The sequence below is a fragment of the Loxodonta africana genome, chromosome 5, assembly GCF_030014295.1.
Source record: "Loxodonta africana isolate mLoxAfr1 chromosome 5, mLoxAfr1.hap2, whole genome shotgun sequence".
Taxonomy (NCBI): domain Eukaryota; kingdom Metazoa; phylum Chordata; class Mammalia; order Proboscidea; family Elephantidae; genus Loxodonta; species Loxodonta africana.
Window position 1 is genome coordinate 153,482,106 of NC_087346.1, and position 21,573 is coordinate 153,503,678.

Consider the following 21,573-nt stretch of genomic DNA (forward strand, 5'->3'; position numbering starts at 1 on the left):
GGACAGATACGAATCTCTGCCCTCATGAACCTTGCTTTTTAGTGGAGGACACAAATAAGAGGCAAATAAAGATGTAAAGTCAATTACTTACAGAGTGATGTGAAAACAAGTCAAGCAGGAAGGAAGGTGGAAAGTGGGGAGGGAGCCTGTTCTAAACAGAGGTCCAAGAAGCCCTCTCTGAGGAGACAGCATTTGGGCAGAAACCTGCATGAAGAATGGGAATGACGTCTTTGCAGTAACCTGTACCTAACCTGGCTTCCTCCCACTCCCGACTGGTTCCATTTCTATCCCGTAATGCCCCTCCTCTCTGTGCCTGTGGGTTCAGGTCCTCCTCCCCTCTCCTGTTGACCACCGCAGACGCCTTGCTGCTCTCTGCCTTCTGCATCTGTATAAATCCCATCAAATTCACTTCCCTCAATCCAGCTGGTGATTGTTGACTGCCCACAGCACACCAGACCCACAGAGACAGCCAGCTAGAGCCCTGTTTGCACAGTGTGCGCTGCCTGGCAGCAGGTGGAAGAAAGGACAGACAGCGCTCCACTCATACCCCATGTGACAAGTGCAGCCAATTGGAAGCCCAGGGCAGAGGGAGCATGGGAGCATCCCTAGTGCAGCAGTGAAGAGCCAGGGAAGCCTTCCTGGAGGAGGTAGTGCAAGCTTGTGGCTTAGGAGGCAATTAGTTACCCAGATGGAAGGGAAGGGAGACACCATTCCAAGCAGAGGGAACAATCAGTGCAAAAATAAAAACATCCTGAGATGTGAGAAAAGAGCTTGGCACATTTGGGAACCGAAAGTACCAGTAGTTAAATAAGAGGAGCACCAGGGAGGCCATGACAAGAAATGAGGGTGGACAGGTAAGCCTGGACCACACCCACGTGCTCACATCATGCCTGCCCATCCCTTCTGGCTACAGTGCTTGGCTGGGTCACCCAAGCCCCTCTGTGTGAGGGAGGGAGTATAGCCTGGTGGAAAATCCTGTGGCCTGGGAGTCAGAAAGTTGTAGGTTCGAATCCTGCCTCTGCTGCTTTCTAGCTCGGTTTTTATATCTGTAAAATGGGAAGTATAATACCAAACAAAAAAACCAAACCCAGTGCAGCTGACTCGATTCTGACTCATAGCGACCCTACAGGACAGAGTAGAACTGCCCCATAGAGTTTCCAAGGAGCGCCTGGCAGGTTCGAACTGCTGACCCTTCGGTTAGCAGCCATAGCACTTAACCACTACGCCACCAGGGTTTCTGGGAAGTATCATATGTACTATATAATGTGGCTCAGAGTTATCACCCTTTGCTATCCTTAAGAGGTACTACATAGAAAGTGCTTAGCGCTCTATAAATAGTAGCCATTAGGCCTAGCAACGGGTCCTGTGTCCACCAAACGAAGTCCAAATTCCTTGGCCTGCCATTCAGCTTCCCTGAACTTGGGCACAATCTCCAATCCTAACCCATTCTAACCTCTAGCACCATTCCACCACCCACCATGTCCTGAACACCCCCTGTGTGCTTTCAGCATCCAGTAATACTCATGCCATTCCCTCACTCTGGAATCACCTCTCTTCTCATCTCTCTCCATCCACGTTCCCCCGTCCAAGAACAGCTCGGCTCGAAGGGCTCCAAACTCCAGACAAAGGAATATGATTCTAAAATCCCTTCTGAAAACAGAAACATGAGGCTAAACTCCCCGCGAGCTTGTCCGGGTGCTCCTGCAAAAGAGTTTGCTCTCGCTGCTGAATTCTTGCAATAAGTGTTGGAGCCTGTAGTCTGGTGGGGTCCATTGGGATGGACCTTCCTTCTTACGCCCCATTCGACTTCATATTGGCTGTAAGCCTTACTTAAGGGGCTGGCAGGCTTATTACATTCACCTTTCTTTCCCTGCACTGCCTGGCGCAGAGTAGGTTTCCGTAAATACTGTGAACTGACTGAAGAAGTATTTGATCAGGGACGGCCAAACAGCCCCTTTTATCAGACAGAGAGGGGTGTCTGGGGTTAGTGCTGGGGAGCTTGTTTTCAAGGGGAAGTGCCCACTTTGTTTCTTCAGTGCCAATCTGTGTGATTTTAGTGGAGGCTGCGTGACTTCGGTCGGTGCCCTGGGGAGATGTGACTCCAAACACTGCCCTTCCGTAATTGGAGGAGGCAGCTGTTGCTTCTGGCAGGTTTCCAGACCTAACATTTGGAACAATAAGACTCCTGTCACGTGTAACTTTGACCTCTGATCTTCTTGAGCCATGCTCACCGATGCCAATTCCTCTTCGTGCTTTGAACACGGAGTGGAGGATTTCACCCGGTTGGCTCTGGTTCCTGCCCAGAAGGCCTTGGTGTTGAAAGTGGACAACTATTTGCAGGAAGTCACCCCCCCCCCCAACAGAAGGATGTCATGCTCGGTAGAGGGTGGGCAAAAAAGGGGAAGACCCTCGACCAGATAGATTGACACAGTGGCTGCAACAATGGATGGGCTCAAGCCTATCAACGATTGTGAGGATGGCACACACCGGGCAGTGTTTTGTTCTGTGGTACATGGGATCACTATGAGTTGGAACCAACTAGTCGGTACTTAACAACATCATCCTCCCCAACACACACACGCATGCACACACGCACGCACACGTACACACACACGCACACACACAGCTAGCTATAAATTCATTCCAGGATATGATTCAGCCCCTCCCTGAGAGCCAGAATATTCGGTTTGAATGACTCATCTAGGTTCCTCATGAGCACAATTAAGTGTTCTGAAGTCCCCATTCTTCATAACGTTATCCGTAATTTGTTATGATCCACACACTTGAATGCCTTTACGAAGTTGATAAAACACAGGTAAACTTCTTTCTGGTATTCTCTGCTCTCAGCCAGGATCTACCTGACATCAGCAGTGATATCTCTGGTTCCACATCCTCTTTTCAGTCTAGCTTGAATTTTTGGCAGTTACATATCTATGTAGTTGTTTTTAAATTATCTTCAGCAAAATTTTGCTGGTGTGTGCTATTAATGATCTTGTACAGTAATTTCTACAGTCTGATCTCCTTTCTTTGGAAGGAGCACGGATATGGATGGCTACAGCATGAGAAGGAGGCCTGGTGGCACAGTGGTGGCACAGTTAGCAGTGCTCAGCTGCTAACGGAAAGGTCGGCGTTTCTAACCCACCAGCTGCTCCACGGGGGAAAAGTCCTGACAACCTGCTCCCGTAAAGATTTCAGCCTAGGAAACCCTATGGGGCGGTTCTGCTCTGTCACATGGGTTTGCTGTGAATCGGAGTTGTTGACTCGACAGCACAGGACAACAGCATAACAGCACTGGGATCGTAGAATCCTTGAGCGAAAATTGAATTTAGCAGAGATTTACCCGACCCCCTTACATAACGCAGAAATCTCCGAACAACTCTGACATCTTGATTTCTGGTGTTTATGAAACACTTCTAGAGCACTCACCACATGTTAGCATTTTTCTATTCCTCAGTTTTGCAGATGAGCGAATGAGGGACAAAGAAGTTAAGGAATTCACCTGATTATCACACAACCAGTAAGTGGTGACGCCTCAAACCCGGGAGGTCTGGATCTGGCATCTGTGTGCTTGGCTTCTCGGGTACTGTTGCTGTTGCTGTGTGCCGTCGAGTCAATTCCAATTCCTAGTGACCCTATAGGAGAGGGTAGAAGTGCCCCATAGGCTTTCCTAGGCTATAATCTTTATGGGAGCAGATCACCAGGTCTTTTCTCCCAAGGGGCGGTTGGGTGAGTTCGAACCACCAACACTTTAACCATTGTGCCACCAGGGCTCCTTACAGGACATGCTGTGGAGCTTGGAAACCGTTGCACTCTCTCCACCTTCTGGTCCACCCTCCACTCTTCTAGTCCATCGGCTCCCTCTCGAAAATCTACTCTAATTCTGCGGCTATTGATTCAAATGTTAAACAGATTAATTATAACTTCCCTGTCCCTTTCTGATAATTTTACTTTTCAAAATTTTTCTTTTTCGGATTCCAAGTTAAAAAAAAAAAAAAAAAACCTCATACCTCCTATTTTCATTAGTAATAGCATAAAATATTCACAGAATTTGGTTTCTCATTTTTAGCTTAACTGTCAGTCGCTGTGGAGTCAACTCCAACCGTGTGTGTCAGAGTAGAACTGTGCTCCATAGGGTTTTCGATGGCTGATTTTGGGAAGCAGATAGCCAGGTCTTTCTTCTGAGGTGCCTCTGGGTGGACTCGAACCTTTCAGTTATCAGTCGAATGTGTTAACCATGTGTACCACCCAGGAACTCCATCTTTAGCTTACTCTCCTAGAAAGAAGTCCATTTCTTTTAGATATAAAAGAAAATTTTCAAAAAACCCAACTACCTATAGACAATTATTTTTTAAAATTAAATTTTCCTGAACCTTTAATTACATCTTGACACACACAGCACAAGTCTGTATAAGTGACGTGTGACAGAGAGAAATCTTTATAAACAAACTAGACCAATGTAGAGTTTTGCTTTAACTGTCTATCTTTCTCTTGATGTGTGTTTTGATGAAGAATGATTCACAAAAAAAAAAAAAGGGAGAGAGAGACATAATTTGCTAATCCAATGTGATTCCGAAAGCAAAACAAATATCCCCCAAAGTTCCAGAAAATGACATTTGAGGAAACAGCAACCAGGAAATAGTTTCACTAGCACCGGAGACAGGAGTGGGCATAATTTTTCAAAATCAATTTTGGATTTGTCGCGAGCTGGAACAACAACATCATACTTTGTGGTAAAAGACTGAACACTTTCTCCAAGGTATGGAACAAAGCAAGGATGCCCTCTCTCATTATTCTTATTCACATGGTATTGGAGGTCCTACCCAGTGTAATAAAGCATAAAATAATAATAAAAAAAAATACTAATTAGAAAGGAAGAATTAAAGTTGTCTTTATTTGCAGGAGGCATATTCATCTGTTTAGAAAATTCCAAAGATTCAACAAAAAAAGTTACTAGAACTAATAATTAAGTTTATCCAGGTCACAAGCCACAAGATCAATAGACAAAAACCAATTATGCTTCTATATGCTGTCAACGAACAATTGGAAATTGAAAAAATATATATCATTTGTAATAGGATTAAAATATGAAATGTATGGGGATACATTTATCAAAATATATGAGACTTTACATACAGAACTACAGGACACTGTTGAGAGAAATTAAAGAAATCTAAAGAAACAGATAAATAGCATACTCATGGATCAGAAGACTTAATATCGTTAAAATGTCAATTCTCCTCACAGGTAAGATAGCACACAATACTGGGGAAGCCAGCACAACTTATCCAAGGCAAGGTCATGGAAGCTCCATAGATACATCCAAACTCCCTGAGGGACCGAATTGCTGGGCTGAGGGCTGTGGGAACCATGGTCTAGGGAAACATCTAGCTCATTTGGCATAACATAGTTTATAAAGAAATTGTTCTACATTCTATTTTGTTGAGTAGCATCTGGTGTCTTAAAAGCCTGTGAGCAGCCATCTAGAATACTCCACTGGTCTCACTCCTTCAGGAGCAAGAGAGAATGAAGAAAACTGAAGATACAAGGGAAAGATTAGTCCAAAGGACTAATGGACCACTTCTACCATGGCCTCTACCAGACTGAGTCCAGTGCAGCTAGATGGTGCCCAGCTACCACCACTGACTGCTCTGACAGGGATGACAATAGAGGGTCCCGGACGGAGCTGGATAAAAATGTAGAACAAAATTCTAACTCAAAAAGAAAGACCAGACTTGCTAGCCTGACAGACTGGAAAACCCTGAGAGTGTGGCCCCTGGACACCTTTTCAGCTCAGTAGTGAGGTCATTCCTGAGGTTCAGGCCAGCTTTGGGAAATATAGCCTAAGAAACGGCCCATTACCCAAACTCCAGATTCTATCCCCACTCATTTAAAAAAAAAAAAAAAGCAGGAAACCTATTGCTTCAAAAAACATGATACCACATCTCTCAACACATTTGGTAGATCGAGAAGGAACAGAGTTTACCTAGTCCTATGTCTTCATTGGGAAGTGACTTACTCAAAGACACCTCTAAAGAGTAGCAGTAATGATATTAACATTGATAGTATCAAACACTTATACAGCACTAACTATACACCCCCACATGTCTGTCAGTTTGTCGTACTATGGGGGCTTGTGTGTTGCTGTGATGCTGGAAGCTATGCCACCAGTATTCAGATACCAGCAGGGTCACCCATGGAGGACAGGTTTCAGCTAAGCTTCCAGACTAAGACAGACTAGAGAGAAGACCCGGCAGTCTACTTCTGAAAAGCATTAGCCAGTGGAAAACCTTATGAATCGCAGCGGAACATTGTCTGATATAGCGCTGGAAGATTAGCCCCCCAAGTTGGAAGGCACTCAAAAGATGACTGGGGAAGAGCTGCCTCCTCAAAGTAGGGTCGACCTTAATGACGTGGATGGAGTAAAGCTTTCGGGACCTTCATTTGCTGATGTGGCACGACTCAAAATGAGAAGAAACAGCTGCAAACATCCATTAATAATCAGAACCTGGAATCTACGAAGTATGAATCTAGGAAAACTGGAAATCATCACAAACGAAATGGAAAGCCTCGGATAAGAAAAGCATTACTGAAAAAGAAGAAGAAAGTGGGAGGCCTCACTCTACCTGATTTCAGAACCTGTTATACAGCCACAGTAGTCAAAACAGCCTGGTACTGGTACAACAACAGGCACATAGACCAATGGAACAGAATTGAGAACCCAGATATAAATCCATCCATATATGAGCAGCTGATATTTGACAAAGGCCCAGTGTCAGTTAATTGGGGAAAAGATAGTCTTTTTAACAAATGGTGCTGGCATAACTGGATATCCATTTGCAAAAAAATGAAACAGGACCCATACCTCACACCATGCACAAAAACTAACTCCAAGTGGATCAAAGACCTAAACATAAAGACTAAAATGATAAAGATCATGGAAGAAAAAATAGGGACAACCCTAGGAGCCCTAATACAAGGCATAAACAGAATACAAAACATTACCAAAAATGACGAAGAGAAACCAGATAACTGGGAGCTCCTAAAAATCAAACGCCTATGCTCATCTAAAGACTTCACCAAAAGAGTAAAAAGACCACCTACAGACTGGGAAAGAATTTTCAGCTATGACATCTCCGACCAGCGCCTGATCTCTAAAATCTATATAATTCTGTCAAAACTCAACCACAAAAAGACAAACAACCCAATCGAGAAGTGGGCAAAGGATACGAACACGCTTCACTAAAGAAGATATTCGGGCAGCTAACAGATACATGAGAAAATGCTCTCTCGATCATTAGCCATTAGAGAAATGCAAATTAAAACCACGATGAAATTCCATCTCACTCCAACAAGGCTGGCATTAATCCAAAAAACACAAAATAATAAATGTTGGAGAGGCTGCGGAGAGATTGGAACTCTTATACACCGCTGGTGGGAATGTAAAATGGTACAACCACTTTGGAAATCCATCTGGCGTTATCTTAAACAGTTAATAATAGAACTACCATACAACCCAGAAATCCCACTCCTCGGAATATACCCTAGAGAAATAAGAGCCTTCACAAGAACAGATACATGCACACCCATGTTTATTGCAGCTCTGTTTACAATAGCAAAAAGCTGGAAGCAACCAAGGTGTCCATCAATGGATGAATGGTTAAATAAATTGTGGTATATTCACACAATGGAATACTATGCATCGATAAAGAACAGTGGCGAATCTGTGAAACATTTCATAACATGGAGGAACCTGGAAGGCATTATGCTGAGTGAAATTAGAGGCAAAAGGACAAATATTGTATAAGACCACTATTATAAGATCTTGAGAAATAGTATAAACTGAGAAGAACACATACTTACGTGGTTACGAGGGGGGGAGGGAGGGAGGGTGAGAGAGGGTTATTTACTGATTAGTTAGTAGATAAGAACTACTTTAGGTGAAGGAAAGGACAATACTCAATACATGGAACGTCAGCTCAACTGGACTGGACCAAAAGCAAAGAAGTTTCCGGGATAAACTGAATGCTTCAAAGGTCAGCAAAGCAAGGGCGGGGGTTTGGGGACTATGGTTTAAGGGGACTTCTAAGTCATTTGGCAAAATAATTCTATTATGAAAACATTCTGCATCCCACTTTGAAATGTGGCATCTGGGGTCTTAAGTGCTAACAAGCAGCCATCTCGTTGAGGGCCTTCCTTTTTTTGGCTGACCCTCTACTTTACCAAGGACGATGTCCTTCTCCAGGGACTGGTCCCTCCTGATAACATGTCTAAAATACATGAGACAAAGTCTCACCATTCTTGCTTTCCAGGAGCATTCTGGCTGTACTTCCTCCAAGACAGATTTGTTTATTCTTCTGGCAGTCCATGGTATACTCAATATTCTTCATCAACACCGTAATTCAAATGAATCGAAATAAAATAAAATTTTAAAAATAAAAAGATTATAAATTATTTTGAGAAAGATAATGGTCTCCTTTTTAAGAACCTTTGAGGAAGTTAGTTGCAAAAAAGGGAAAGGTTCTAGAAAACTGTCATTTAAGCAAAGGCAGGTCCTTTCAAAGCAGGGACAAAATTGTGATTGGGCCATGTGACCTTTCTTTCATTTGTAATAGGTACAAGCGTTCTTGGCTTTACTATGATGAAGTCACAAGAGAACGTGAGTTTGGAAAATACTAGTTAGGTAAGGTTTTTAGGTAGAAGCCCCTGGGGCTGGTCTAGACTGGTTATGGTCATCTTTGGTTGAGACAGGTGAGGGGACCAGGTCCTGGGAGGCGAGGAGCGGTGGACTTCTTTTTGGAGGGTTCAGCAGAGGGGTGCACAGGGGTGTCAGTGGGGCAGACTGAGGAAGGGTTGGAAGCTGAGAGCACGCAGGGCTAACAACCCAATGTCAAGCTAGTAGCCCATCCTGCATCCAAGTGATTGTGCCAACAAGGGTGATGGGTGTCCAGGCTCCATCGTCAGTGGGGCTGACATCCACCATGGGCTGGCCTGAGCAAGTGCTAGCTTGTAGGAGTCAAAGGTAGGAGAGATCAATGGGTGGCAACAGCCAGGGTTTATTGTTGTTATTAGTTGTTGTTATTAGGTGCCACTGAGGTGGTTTCAACTCATAGCAACCCTATGTACAAGAACAAAACACCGCCCAATCCTGTGCCATCCTCACAATTATTGCTATGCTTGAGCCCATCATTGTGGCCACTGTGTCAGTCCATCTCATTGAGGGCCTTCCTCTCTTTGGCTGACCCTCTACTTTACCAAGCATGATGTCCTTCTCCAGGGACCGGTCCCTCCTGATAACATGTCCAAAGTACGTGAGATGAAGTCTTGCCATCCTCTCTTCTAAGGAGAATTCTGGCTGTACTTCTTCCAAGACAGATCTGTTTGTTCTTCTGACAGTCCATGGTATATTCAATATTCTTCACCAACACCATAATTCAAAGGCATCAATTCTTCTTCAGTCTTCCTATTTCATTGCCCAGCTGTTGCATGTCTATGAGGTTATTGAAAATACCATGGTTTGGGGGCAGGTATACCTTAGTCCTCAAAGTGACATCTTTACTTTTTAACACTTTAAAGAGGTCTTTTGTAGCAGATTTACCCAATGCAATATATCATTTGATTTATTAACTGCAGCAGCATAAAACCTAAAAACCAAACCCGTTGCAGCTGAGTTGATTCTGACTCATAGTGACCCTATAAGACAGAGGAGAACTGTCCCACATAGGGTTTCCAAGGAGCAGCTGGTAGATTTGAACTGCTGACCTTTTTGTTAGCAGCTGAACTCTTAACCACTGAGACACCATAATGCTGGGAAATCCATCCGATTTAGCAGGGTAACTGAGGCAGATGTTCTTGTGAAGCCTTGACAGATGCTGGAGGAAGTCCAGTGATTGCACAAAAGGACAAGGTGGGCTGGTTTCTCAGCCTAAGGCACTGCATAGTAACAAAGGGCTCCAAGCTGGGGGACCAGATGGCTAGACAGAAGCCCCAAGGGGTAACAAAGTCCCAAAGGGGGACTTTGCATTGTAGGAGGACAGGCAATGGCTGATGAAATTAGATGTGGGCTCCCTGAGAGTGGATATGACTGTTCTTTAATTCCTAGACTTCCTGCTCAGGTCTAAGTTTCGGACCTGTGCACTGAGTCCATACGCCCAGCCCAGACACCACAGTCAGCAGGCTCAGGGGCAGCCGACCTAACCCTGACCCACTCTTTGGTCGAAGTGGGCCGTTTAGTTTGGTTTGGGACTGGGACAAGGGAGAAAGGAAAAAAGGAGGAACATTTATTGGCTCCTAGCCACGTGGCAGGCTTATGCTGGTGCTTCACATTTATCATCCTCGCAGCAAACCTGCAAAATATGCCTTAATTCCTGATCTAATTTTCTAGCCGAGAAAATTGCAGTTCTAGAGAGAATAAGTAATTTGTCCAAGGCCACATAGCTAGCAAATGGAAGAGCCAGAATTTGAACTTGGATTGAACTCGAAAGTCCATGCCTTTCCTGTGACTTCGGGGTCCAGTAGTCAGAGACTGACAGCCAAGGTCACAGAGGTCATTGGTAACTGTAGTTGATCCCTTGCCCTTGAAAACCAAGCCTCACACCTTTCACATCCTGACAATCAAGGTCATCAGTGGGAAAAGTCCTATGCATACAGCGAGTCCTTGTGCGTTTGCGAGCCTTAGGACAAACCACATTTCTCTGTCCTCCTTTCTTAAATTCTGTTTGGAGAAGGCTGATTGCACATGATCCACAAAGAGGAATGCTGAAAGAGGTGGTGGACAAAGCAATGGGGTGAATGGGCTGAACTGTGAGAACCAGAAAGCGGAACGCAGGGATCCAGGATGATTCAGCTAAGAAAAGAGAAGGCTGACAAAGGGATTACTAGCGAGCTTTAGCTCCAGGGAGAGTCATTTAGAAAAATAAATGGCGGTTAGCTAATTCCCCAGGGAAATCTCTATAAATGTATGTTGTTTCTTATTGTTAGATGCTGTAGAATTGGTTCCAACTCATAGCGACCCCTTGTACAATGAAACGAAATACGACCCAATTGTGGGCCATCCTCACAATCCTGGTTATGCTTGAGCTCACTGTTGCAGCTGTTGTGCCCCTCCATCTCCTTGAGGGTCTTCCTCTTTTTCACTCTCTACCAAGCATAATGTCCTCCTCCAGGGACTGAAGCCTCCTGATAACATGCCCAAAGTATGTGAGACGAAGTCTCACCACCCTTACTTGTAAGGAGCATCTAGCTGTACTTCTTCCAAGATAGATTTGTTCGTTTTTTTGACAGTCCAGGGTATATTCAATATCCTTCACCAACACCAATATTCAAAGGCATCAATTCTTCTTCCATCTTCCTTATTCATTGTCCAGCTATACATAAATGTATAGTCAGGGAAATTGGCCAACCTTAGCAAAGTGCCACCAAGCACTGACCTGTTTGTCCATGAGGAGAGCATAGGGGTTAAGAGGGCAGAACTGGGTACCACACTGCCTGGGTTTAATCCCAGCTCTGCCATTCGTAACGTGCATGACTGTGAATGAATTACTGAATGTCTCTGTGCCTCAGTTTCCTCAGCTGTAAAATGAGAACGGGGGCAGGGGTGTTGTGAGGATAGAGTTGGCTACTATGTGTGAAGTACTCAGCAAATTCACAAAAGCTCACTGTTGTTCTGTTACAATGCCCTGGCCAGAAGGGTTGCCCAGAAGAAGGGTTAATATGATCAAAAATCTTTAAAATAGGAGAATGGATTTCTCTCTCTCTCTTTGTCTCTCTTCGTTTGTCTGTCTCTGTCTCTTTCTGTTTCTCTATATATCTGTATGGCTCTCTGTATTTCTATTTTTGTCTCTCTGTTTTGCTCTCTCTGTCTCTCTCTTTCGCTGTCTCTATCTGTCTGTCTCTCTCTATCCCTGTCTCTTTCTCTGTATCTCTCTCTGTATAATAGGGAAGGGACAAACAATTTCCTGAATAATTTTGCTGCAGGACCTTCAACGGGTATCTCCACCTTCAGCCTCAGTTTCCTTGTCTGTAAAACGGGGATAATAGCATCTGACCTTGCTTTCCCATAAGATTTCTTGAGAATCAAGTGAGCCAGGGGACATCCAAACCCTTTGAAAAGCAGGAAAACATGATGGGAAAAAGGGAAGGAGCTGGCTTTTCTTGAAAGCCCACCCTGGGACATGGTGTCTCCCTCACAGCTTTCTGTGCTAACAGCTTTCTGTGAGGTGGGTCCTATATCCTTGGAAGGCAATTCCATTATTATTTCTATGAGGAAAATAAAGAGATAATCACAAAAGCCCATGTTCCTGAGATCCCTGTTGTCGTTGTTGCTGAAATAGAATCAGACCGTCAATACACACTAAGCAGCGCCATTCCAGAAAAAACACATTTGCTTCAGAGACGAGTTGTCTTAGTACCTGGATTGTAGGGTCTGTGTGGTCAGAGGATGTTGATTTCTACGTGATCCGGCACGGAGATGGTGACAGACTAACCTGTGATGCTCGATCAGTACAGTGGTGCAGACACAGCCACCCACACCCTCCCACCCAACCCCCAGTTGCCATCAAGTCGATTCCAACTCATAGCCACCCTGTAGGACAGAGTAGAACTGCCACACAGGGTTTCCAAGGAGCGGCTGGTGGAATTGGGTTGCAGCCAAACACTTAACCACTGTGCCTTTGGGGCCGGGGTCCCTCCCTGGGAGCTGGATGGCAGGAGGGTGAAGTCAGGGGGGCTCCATGAACATCTGTTGAATAAATGAAAAGAAGTTTCCAACTTTATCCAGCCCCGTGCTATCTCCCTTGCAAGCCCCAGCTGTTAAACAAGTGGGGAGAATGCACGGGTTGAACAAAGCTCACCATCCTTCTTCTAAGGAGCATTCTGGTTGTACTCCTTCCAAGACAAATTTGCTCATTCTTTTGGCAGTCGCACATAGAATAGCTGGCTCATGCCTGCACTGAGCCTTGATGAGGCTGTCATCATGTTTTGATGACAGCTTGAGCTACTGGAGCTGAGCTCGAATGATCTCTGATTAGGTCTGTATGGAACTGTCTGTAGAGGAGCAACACTGGTTCGGGTTACTGTAATCTGCATATAAATTCCCTATTCAGCTAGCAGCTGCCTCAAAGGAAGGCATTGCAGCATTGATTTGCCTCCAGCAGCACATGTTATGAGGAACTGTGTCACGAAAGGAGGACTGCACAGGAATCGGGAGAGCCAGGTTCTCGGTCAGCTGCACCCCCTGCCCTTCTCACGTGACTTGGATGAGATACTTGACATTTCTGGATCTAAGTTTTCAGTTTTATCAACTATAAATTAGAATATGCCTGTAGGGGAATATTATTTATGGTACTGTAAATGTCAAACCTTTAGTAGGATCCCTGGAGTCCCCAGGTGGCACCAAACCTTAAGCACTCAGCTGCTAACCAAAAGATTGGAGGTTCAAATCCACCCAGAGGCACTTTGGAAGAAAGACCTGGCAAGCTACTTCTGAAAGGACACAGCTGCCCTAAATCCTATGGAGCAAAATTCAATTCTGACACACACAGAGTCGCCATGAGTCAGAAATCAACTCAATGGCAACTTTTTTTTAATAGGATATCATATACGGAATTTTAGCATTTTAAAAAAGTACTTTTTGCAGGGAGGTGGTATTTATTTATATAATTTAGTTGACTTGCACAAATCTCTTCAGAGTACTAAGAAAGCCTTTTTTAAATTTTTTACTGTGGTGAGACAAATGTAACAAAACATTTCAACCATTTTCACGTGCACAGTGACATTACCATCGCCATGTTGTGAGCAATCAACAGTATCTGTTTCCCAATTTTTTTCATCTCCCTTAACAAAAACACTGTACCCCTTAAGCAATACCCCCCATCTTCCCCTTCCCTCCCCCACCCAGTTCCTGGTAGCTGCTAATAAGCTTTGGTCTCTATGCATTTGCCTGTTCTAGATATTTCATGTGCGTGGGACCGAACCACATTTGTCCTTTTCTGTCTGGCTTATTTCATTCAGCGTAACCTTTTCAAGGTTCATCCATGTCGTAGCGTGCATCAGGACTTCATCTTTCTTGATGGCTGAGTAATATTCCATTCAGCAAGCAAGGTTGTGTCATCTGCATAACGCAGGTTGTTAGTGAGTCTTCCTCCAATCCTGATGCCCGGTTCTTCTTCATATAGTCCAGCTTCTAGGATTATTTGCTCAGCATACGAACTGAACAGGTATGGTGAAAGAATACAACCCTAACGCACACATTTCCTGACTTTAAACCAATCAGTATCCCCTTGTTCTGTCTGAACAACTGCCTCTTGATCTATGTAAAGGTTCCTCATGGGCACAATTAAGTGTTCTGGAATTCCCATCCCTCCCAATGTTATCCATAATTTCTTATGATCCACACAGTCCAATGCCTTTGCATAGTCAATAAAACACAGGTAAACATCCTTCTAGTATTCTCTGCTTTCAGCCAGGATCCATCCGACATCAGCAATGATATCCCCGGTTCCACGTCCTCAATTGCTGGCAGTTCCCTGTCAATATACTGCTGCAGCCATTTTTTAATGATCTTCAGCAAAATTTTGCTTACGTGTGATCTTAATGATATTTTTCTGTAATTTCCACATTCGATTGGATCACCTTTGTTGGGAATAGGCATAAATATGGATCTCTTCCAGTCAGTTGGCCAGGAAGCTGTCTTCCATATTTCTTGGCATAGACGAGTGAGCACCTCCAGTGCTGCATCTGTTTGTTGAGACATCTCAATTGATATTCCATCAATTCCTGGAGCCTTGTTTTTTGCCAGTGCCTTCAGAGCAGCTTGGACTTCTTTCTTCAGTACCATCGGTTCCTGATCATATGCCACCTCTTGAAATGGTTGAACATGAACTAATTCTTTTTTGGTATAATGACTCTGTGTGTTCCTTCCATCTTCTTTTGATGCTTCATGAGTCGTTTAATATTTTCCCCATAGAATCCTTCACTATTGCAACTAGAAGCTTGAATTTTTTCTTCAGTTCTTTCAGCTTGAGAAACGCCGAGCGTGTTCTTCCCTTTTGGTTTTCCATCTCCAGTTCTTTGCACTTGTCATTATAACACTTTACTTTGTCTTCTCGAGCCACCCTTTGAAATCTTCTGTTCAGTTCTTTTACTTCATCAATTCTTCCTTTTGCTTTAGCTACTTGACGTTCAAGAGCAAGTTTCAGAGTCTCCTCTGACATCCATCTTAGTCTTTCTTTCTTTCCTGTCTTTTCAATGACCTCTTGCTTTCTTCATGTATGATGTCCTTGATGTCATTCCACAACTCATCTGGCCTTTGGTCACTAGTGTTCAATGCGTCAAATTTATTCTTCAGATGGTCTCTAAATTCAGGTGGGATGTGCTCAAGGTCATGTTTTGGCTCTCGTGGGCTTGTTCTGATTTTCTTCAGTTTCAACTTGAACTTGCATATGAGCAGTTGATGGTCTGTTCCACAGTTGGCCCCTGGCCTTGTTCTGAGTGATGATATTGAGCTTTTCCATCATCTCTTTCCACAGATGTAGTCAATTTGATTTCCGTGTGTTCCATCTGTCGAGGTCCATGTGTATAGTCACCATTTATGTTGGTGACACAACCTTGCTTGCTGTAAGTGAAGAGGACTTGAAGCACTTACTACTGAAGATCAAAGACCATGGCCTTCAGTATGGATTGCACCGCAACATAAAGAAAACAAAAATCCTCACAGCTGGACCGATGAGCAACATCATGGTAAATGGAGAAAAGATTGAAGTTGTCAAGGATTTTATTTTACTTGGATCCACGATCAACAGCCATTGAAGCAGCAGTTGAGAAATCAAGAGACACGTTGCTTTGGGTAAATCTGCTGCAAAGGACCTCTTTGAAGTGTCGAGGAGCAAAGATGTCACCTTGAATACTAAGGTGTGCCTGACCCAAGCCATGGTATTTTCAATCGCATCATATGCACGTGAAAGCTGGACAATGAATAAGGAAGACCGAAGAAGAATTGACACCTTTGAATTGTGGTGTTGGCGAAGAATATTGAACATACCATGGATTGCCAAAAGAATGAACAAATCTCTCTTAGAAGAAGTACAGCTAGAATGCTCCTTCAAGGCAAGGATGGTGAGACCGTGTCTTACCTACTTTGGACATATTGTCAAAGTAGGATCAGTCCCTGGAGAAGGACATCATGCTTGGCAGAGTACAGGGTCAGCAGAGAAGAGGAAGACCCTCAATGAGGTGGACTGACACAGTGGCTGTGACAATGAGCTCAAGCATAACAATGGTTGAAGGATGGCGCAGGACCAGGCTGTGTTTTTTTCTGTTGTGCATAGGGTCACTATGAGTTGGAACCAACTCAACAGCACCTGACAACAACAATATTCCATTGTATGAATATACCACATTTTGTTTGTCCATTTGTCTGTTGATGGATACTTGGGTTGTTTCCACCTTTTGGCTATTGTGAATAATGCTGCAATGAACATCAGTAAACAAGTCTCTGTTTGAGTCCCTGTTTTTAATTCTTTTGGGTGTATGCCTAGGAATGGATTGCTGGGACATGAGGTAGTTCATAAAACGAAACCAAACTCATTGCCTTCAAGTCAATTCTGACTCATAGCAACCCGATAGGACAGAATAGAACTGCCCCCATAGGGTTTCCAAGGCTGTAATCTTTAAGGAAGTGGACTGCCTGATTCAAGCCATGGTATTTTCAATCGCCTTGTATGTGTGAGAAAGCTGGACAAGGAATAAGGAAGACCAAAGAAGAATTGATGCCTTTAAATTATGGTGTTGGCAAAGAATTATGAATATAGCATGGATTGCCAGAAGAACAAACAAATCTGTCTTGGAAGAAGTACAGACAGAATGCTCCTTAAAAGTGAGGATGATGAGACTTCGTCTTACATACTTTGAACATGCTATCAGGAGGGACCAGTCCGGGAAAAGGACTTCATGCTGGTTAAAGTAGAGGGTCAGTGAAAAAGAGAAGACCCTCAACTAGATGGATTGACACAGTGGCTGCAACAATGGGCTCAAACATAGCAACGGTTGTGAGAAGGCACAGGACAGGGCAGTGTTTTGTTCTGTTGTACACAGGGTCGCTGTGAGTCAGAACCGACTCGACGGCACCTAACAACAAGAAAGGTAGTCCTTTTTGAAAAACTGCCAAACTGTTTTCCACAGCAGCCGGACCACTGTACAATCCCGCCAGCAGTGTAAAAAATACACTCTAAGAGTAGGGGTGTCTGTTGTTTCAGGGGTCCCTACCTCCAGCTGCAGCATCTCTTACAGGTGCTATCATTCATCTCAGTCGACAGCCATTTATTGAACACCTGCTGTGTGCCAGGCACTGGCGTTGCCTTAGTTACCTAGTGCTGCTATAACAGAAATACCACAGGTGGGTGGTTTTAACAAACAGAAACTTATTTTCTCACAGTTCAGGAGGCTGGAATTCGGAATTCAAGGGGCCGGCTCCAGGGGAAGGTCCTTGTCTCCTCTTTTCCTTGGCTTGCCATCTCTGCCTGCTCCTCTGTCTTAATCTGCTCTTTTTATATCTCAAAGGTGATTGGCTTAAAACACACCCTTTCCTGATATGTCCTCCTAACAAAGAAAACCCATTCCCAAATGGGATTACATGCACAGGTATAGGGGTTAGGATTTGCAACACATATTTTTGGGAGGACACAATTCAATCCACAACAGGCATCAAGGAACAAGGCACAGTGATCGTCCTTGAGGAGTTCAGTCTAGTAGGGGAGACCGCCTGTGAAGAAATTCACTGCTGTGCAAGTAATGGGTGCTTTAGTGGAATTCTCTACCAGGTAGGTACGTCACTTGTAGGAGGGAATGCTGAGTTTGAAGCACAAGTAGATGTTCTATAGGAAAGAGGCAGGCCTTCCTATAGAGGGCCGTGGCATCATGAAGTCAGCATGTTAGACGCGGGCGGGGGGGCTCATAGAGGGTCAGCAAGAAAGAAGAAGTCCCTCAACTAGATGGATTGACACAGTGGCTGCAACAATGGGCTCAAATACAGCAATGATTGTGAGAATGGTGCAGGTTTGGGTAGTGTTTCATTCTTTTGCACATAGGGTCACTATGAGTCGGAACAGATTCAATGGCACCTAACAACAGCAACACAGTGACAAGAGCAGAGACGCAGAGGGCTGATGTCTAGCTAGAGGCAAAGCTGGAATCATGGTAGGCTCAGATAAGAGAGGGGCTTGTATTCCTGCTAAGAGGTTTAGACTTTATCTGGAGGGCTCTGGGGAGTTGTTGAAAGCTGTCGGACAGAGAAGTAACTTGTAACATCAAATTGACATTCTAGAAGGGTCACTGAGACTGTGAGGGGAATGGAAAGGATGGTGGGAGGACGTGGGTACAGTTAAGATGCTGTTGCAAAGATCCATGTCCTCCTGGTGGCACGAGTGACCCAGCCAGCACCCTCCCCCACCCCTGCTTCCTGTGGCTGGGTGGCCTCGGGCACACCATAATGTCTTTTAATAAGAACTTGACTTGGGGTAAGATCAATGATCCCAACTGTACGTCAAGATTTTTTGCTGTGTCACTGTCATGGATTGAATTGTGTTCCCCGAAAATATGCATCAACTTGGTTAGGCCATGATTCCCAGTATTCTGCGGTTGTCCTCCACTTTGTGATTGTAATTTTATGTTAAAGAGGATTAGGGTAGGATTGTAACACCCTTACTAAGGTCACATCCCTGATGTGAGGTAAAGGGAGTTTCCCTGGGGTGTGGCCTGCACCACCTTTCATCTTATAAGAGCTGAAAGGAAAAGGAAACCAGCAGGTAGGGGAAACCACATACCGCCAAGAAAGCAGTGCCAGGAGCAGAGCGTGTTGTTTGGACCTGAGGTTCCTGTGCTGAGATGATCCGAGACCAAGGGAAGACTGATGCATCACAAGGGCCTTCATCCAGAGCTAACAGAGAGAGATAGACTTCCCCTGGAGCCGGTGCCCTGAAATCAGACTTCTAGCTTACCAGACTGTGAGAGAATAAACTTCTCTTTGTTGAAGCCATCCATTTGTGGTATTTCTGTTACAGCAGCACTAGATGACTAAGACAGTCATCTTGGTTCCAGAGGATATTATTTATGGAAATGACTGAACTCGTCTATCACTTGGGGAAAATACGACCTAGAAGTCTATTTGAAAAACAGAAACCTTGCAGATTGAAGAGCAAGGTAATAGAGTTATTGTGAGACACAGTCACCTTACTTGATAGGGAGTTAAAACTAACTCAGCTGGCGAGAGAATCCACCTACCTGTCTTTCTCCCGGACTAAGATGAGCAGGTATAAGAACTCTGACCTAATACAGAGGGAACCCCTGGGTACCGAACAACAGGCTCTAACTGGGACAACAAAGGCTCCTTTGGGGTTCGCTGTTTGTATCTCCTCGTGGTCTTGTTAGATGAGTAATACATTTTTTAAATGTGCCTTCTTACTTGAACCAAAAAAAAAAAAACCCAAACCTATTGCTGTCGAGTCAATTCCAACTCATAGCGACCCTATAGGACAGAGTAGAACTGTCCCATAGGATTTCCAAGGAGCGGCTGATGAATTCAAACTGCTGACCTTTTGATTAGCAGTTGTAGCTCTTACCTACTGTGCCACCAGGGTACAGTTCCTGAAAGAAAGTCAGGGGCTTCCCTCTGCAGAGAGCAAGGGGCTTTGAGAAAGATCAGTGTGTAAGGATGCCCCCACCCACAGTAATTCATTGATCCAATGCTCTTTTATTGAACAATTACTATGTGCCAGGCACAGTCTCTGCCTCAGGAAGCTCAGAGTCTAAACTATCTAGTGAAATGCTGAGTCCTTGGCCCCACGGTTGAACCAAGTACCTGGGAGCACTGAGGCAGATGGAAGAAGTTTGAACATGGTTCACCTAGCTGTGCCTTACCTGGCGATGCCCCTGGGTCTGGTGCCCTCGTGGCCCCTCCTTGATCGTGGAGGGCCTCGTGGATCAGAACTCAGGTTCTGGGATCCAAGGCCTTGTGCTTAATCCTGCTGCATTACTGAATCCTGGTCTCAGCGAGGCATGTAATAATTAAATCTGCTGCGCTTAATATTTCTGTAAAACGGGGATGATGGCAGACTTTATCTGCAAGGGCTATGCTGAGGATTAAAGGAGATAATCCTTAGCCACACACTTGAGAATAAAAACTGCTCTTTTTCATATCAAACACTCACTACGTGTGCAGTTCTAGGCTAAGCACTTTGTTGTCATTGTTGTGAGCTACCATCCACAGTTAATTGACTCCGACTCCTGCTGGCCCTTGTACAACACAACAAAACGCCGCCTGATCCTGGGTCATCTTCACAATCACCAGCATGTCTGAGTCCATCTTGTGGCTACTGTGCCAATCCATCTCACCAAGGGTCTCCCGCAGGCTCGCTGAGCCTCTACCTCACCAAGCATGATGTCTCCCTGTAGCAGCTGATCCCTCCTGATGATGTGTCCAACGTAAAACGAATGTACTGTTGTGATCTATAAGGTTTTCACTGGCTAATTTTCAAAAGTAAGTCACCAGGCCTTTCTTCCTAGTCTGTCTTAGTTGGAAGCTCTGCTAAAACTTGTCTACCATGGGTGACCCTGCTGGTATTTGAAATACCAATAGCATAGCTTCCAGAATTGTAGCAACATGTAAGCCACCACAATAGGACAAACTGACAAATGGGCTGTGGGTTAAACACCTTATACATCTATTACCTCGTTTAGTCTTCACAACAATCTATGAGTAGCCATTATATCCTTAGCCCTATTTTACAGATAAGAAAACTGAAGCACAAGGAGTTAGGTAACTTACCCAGCAAATGGGGAATGGAGGCAGAATTCAAACCCAGACAGGCTCTTTGGGAGCTGTGTCCTTAACCACTATATTATCCTGCCCTGGACTATAGCCAGCACTCAGTAGATGTTGGTGGTTTTATGTCATTACCACTGTTATTAGAAGAAGGGGCATGTGTGTTCACTATTAGAAGTACTTCTGTAAAGCACGTGGTACAGTATTCCGTATATGCTGGCCACCATGATGAAGACATTGAAAGATTTCATTTTATTTGAATCAACAAGTAACACCCATGGAAGCAGCAGTCAAAAAATGAAATGATGTATTACATTGGGCAAATTTGCTGCTAAAAACCTCTTTAAAGTGTTAAAAAGCAAAGATGTCACTTTGAGGAATAAGGTGCGCCTGACACAAGGCATGGTCTTTTGGACCGCCTCATAAGTGTGTAAAAGCTGGACAATGAATAAGGAAGACTGAAGAAAAACTGATGCCTTTGAATTATGGTGTTGGTGAAGAATATTGAATATACCATGGACTGCCAGAAGAAGGAACAAATCTGTCTTGGAAGAAGTAGAGCCAGAATGTTCCTTAGAAGTGAGAATGACGAGACTTTGTATTGCTTACTTTGGATACACCATCAGAAGGGACCAATCTCTGGAGAATGACAACGTGATTGATAAAGTAGAGGGTCAACGAAACCCTCAACAAGATGGATTGACACAGTGGCTGCAACAATGGGCTGAAACATAGCAACGATTGCGAGGATGGTGCAGGAC

General features: G+C 44.3%; 1 protein-coding gene across 1 annotated transcript in view; it reads left to right on the forward strand.

Annotated features, from left to right (window-relative positions):
- The window catches only part of SLC2A9 (solute carrier family 2 member 9), a 262,289-nt gene that overhangs the window by 103,994 nt on the left and 136,722 nt on the right, over window positions 1–21,573 (forward strand). The window contains 1 exon segment of the mRNA XM_064286323.1: window positions 8,677–8,685. Within this exon segment, the coding sequence (XP_064142393.1) occupies window positions 8,677–8,685 (9 nt within the window).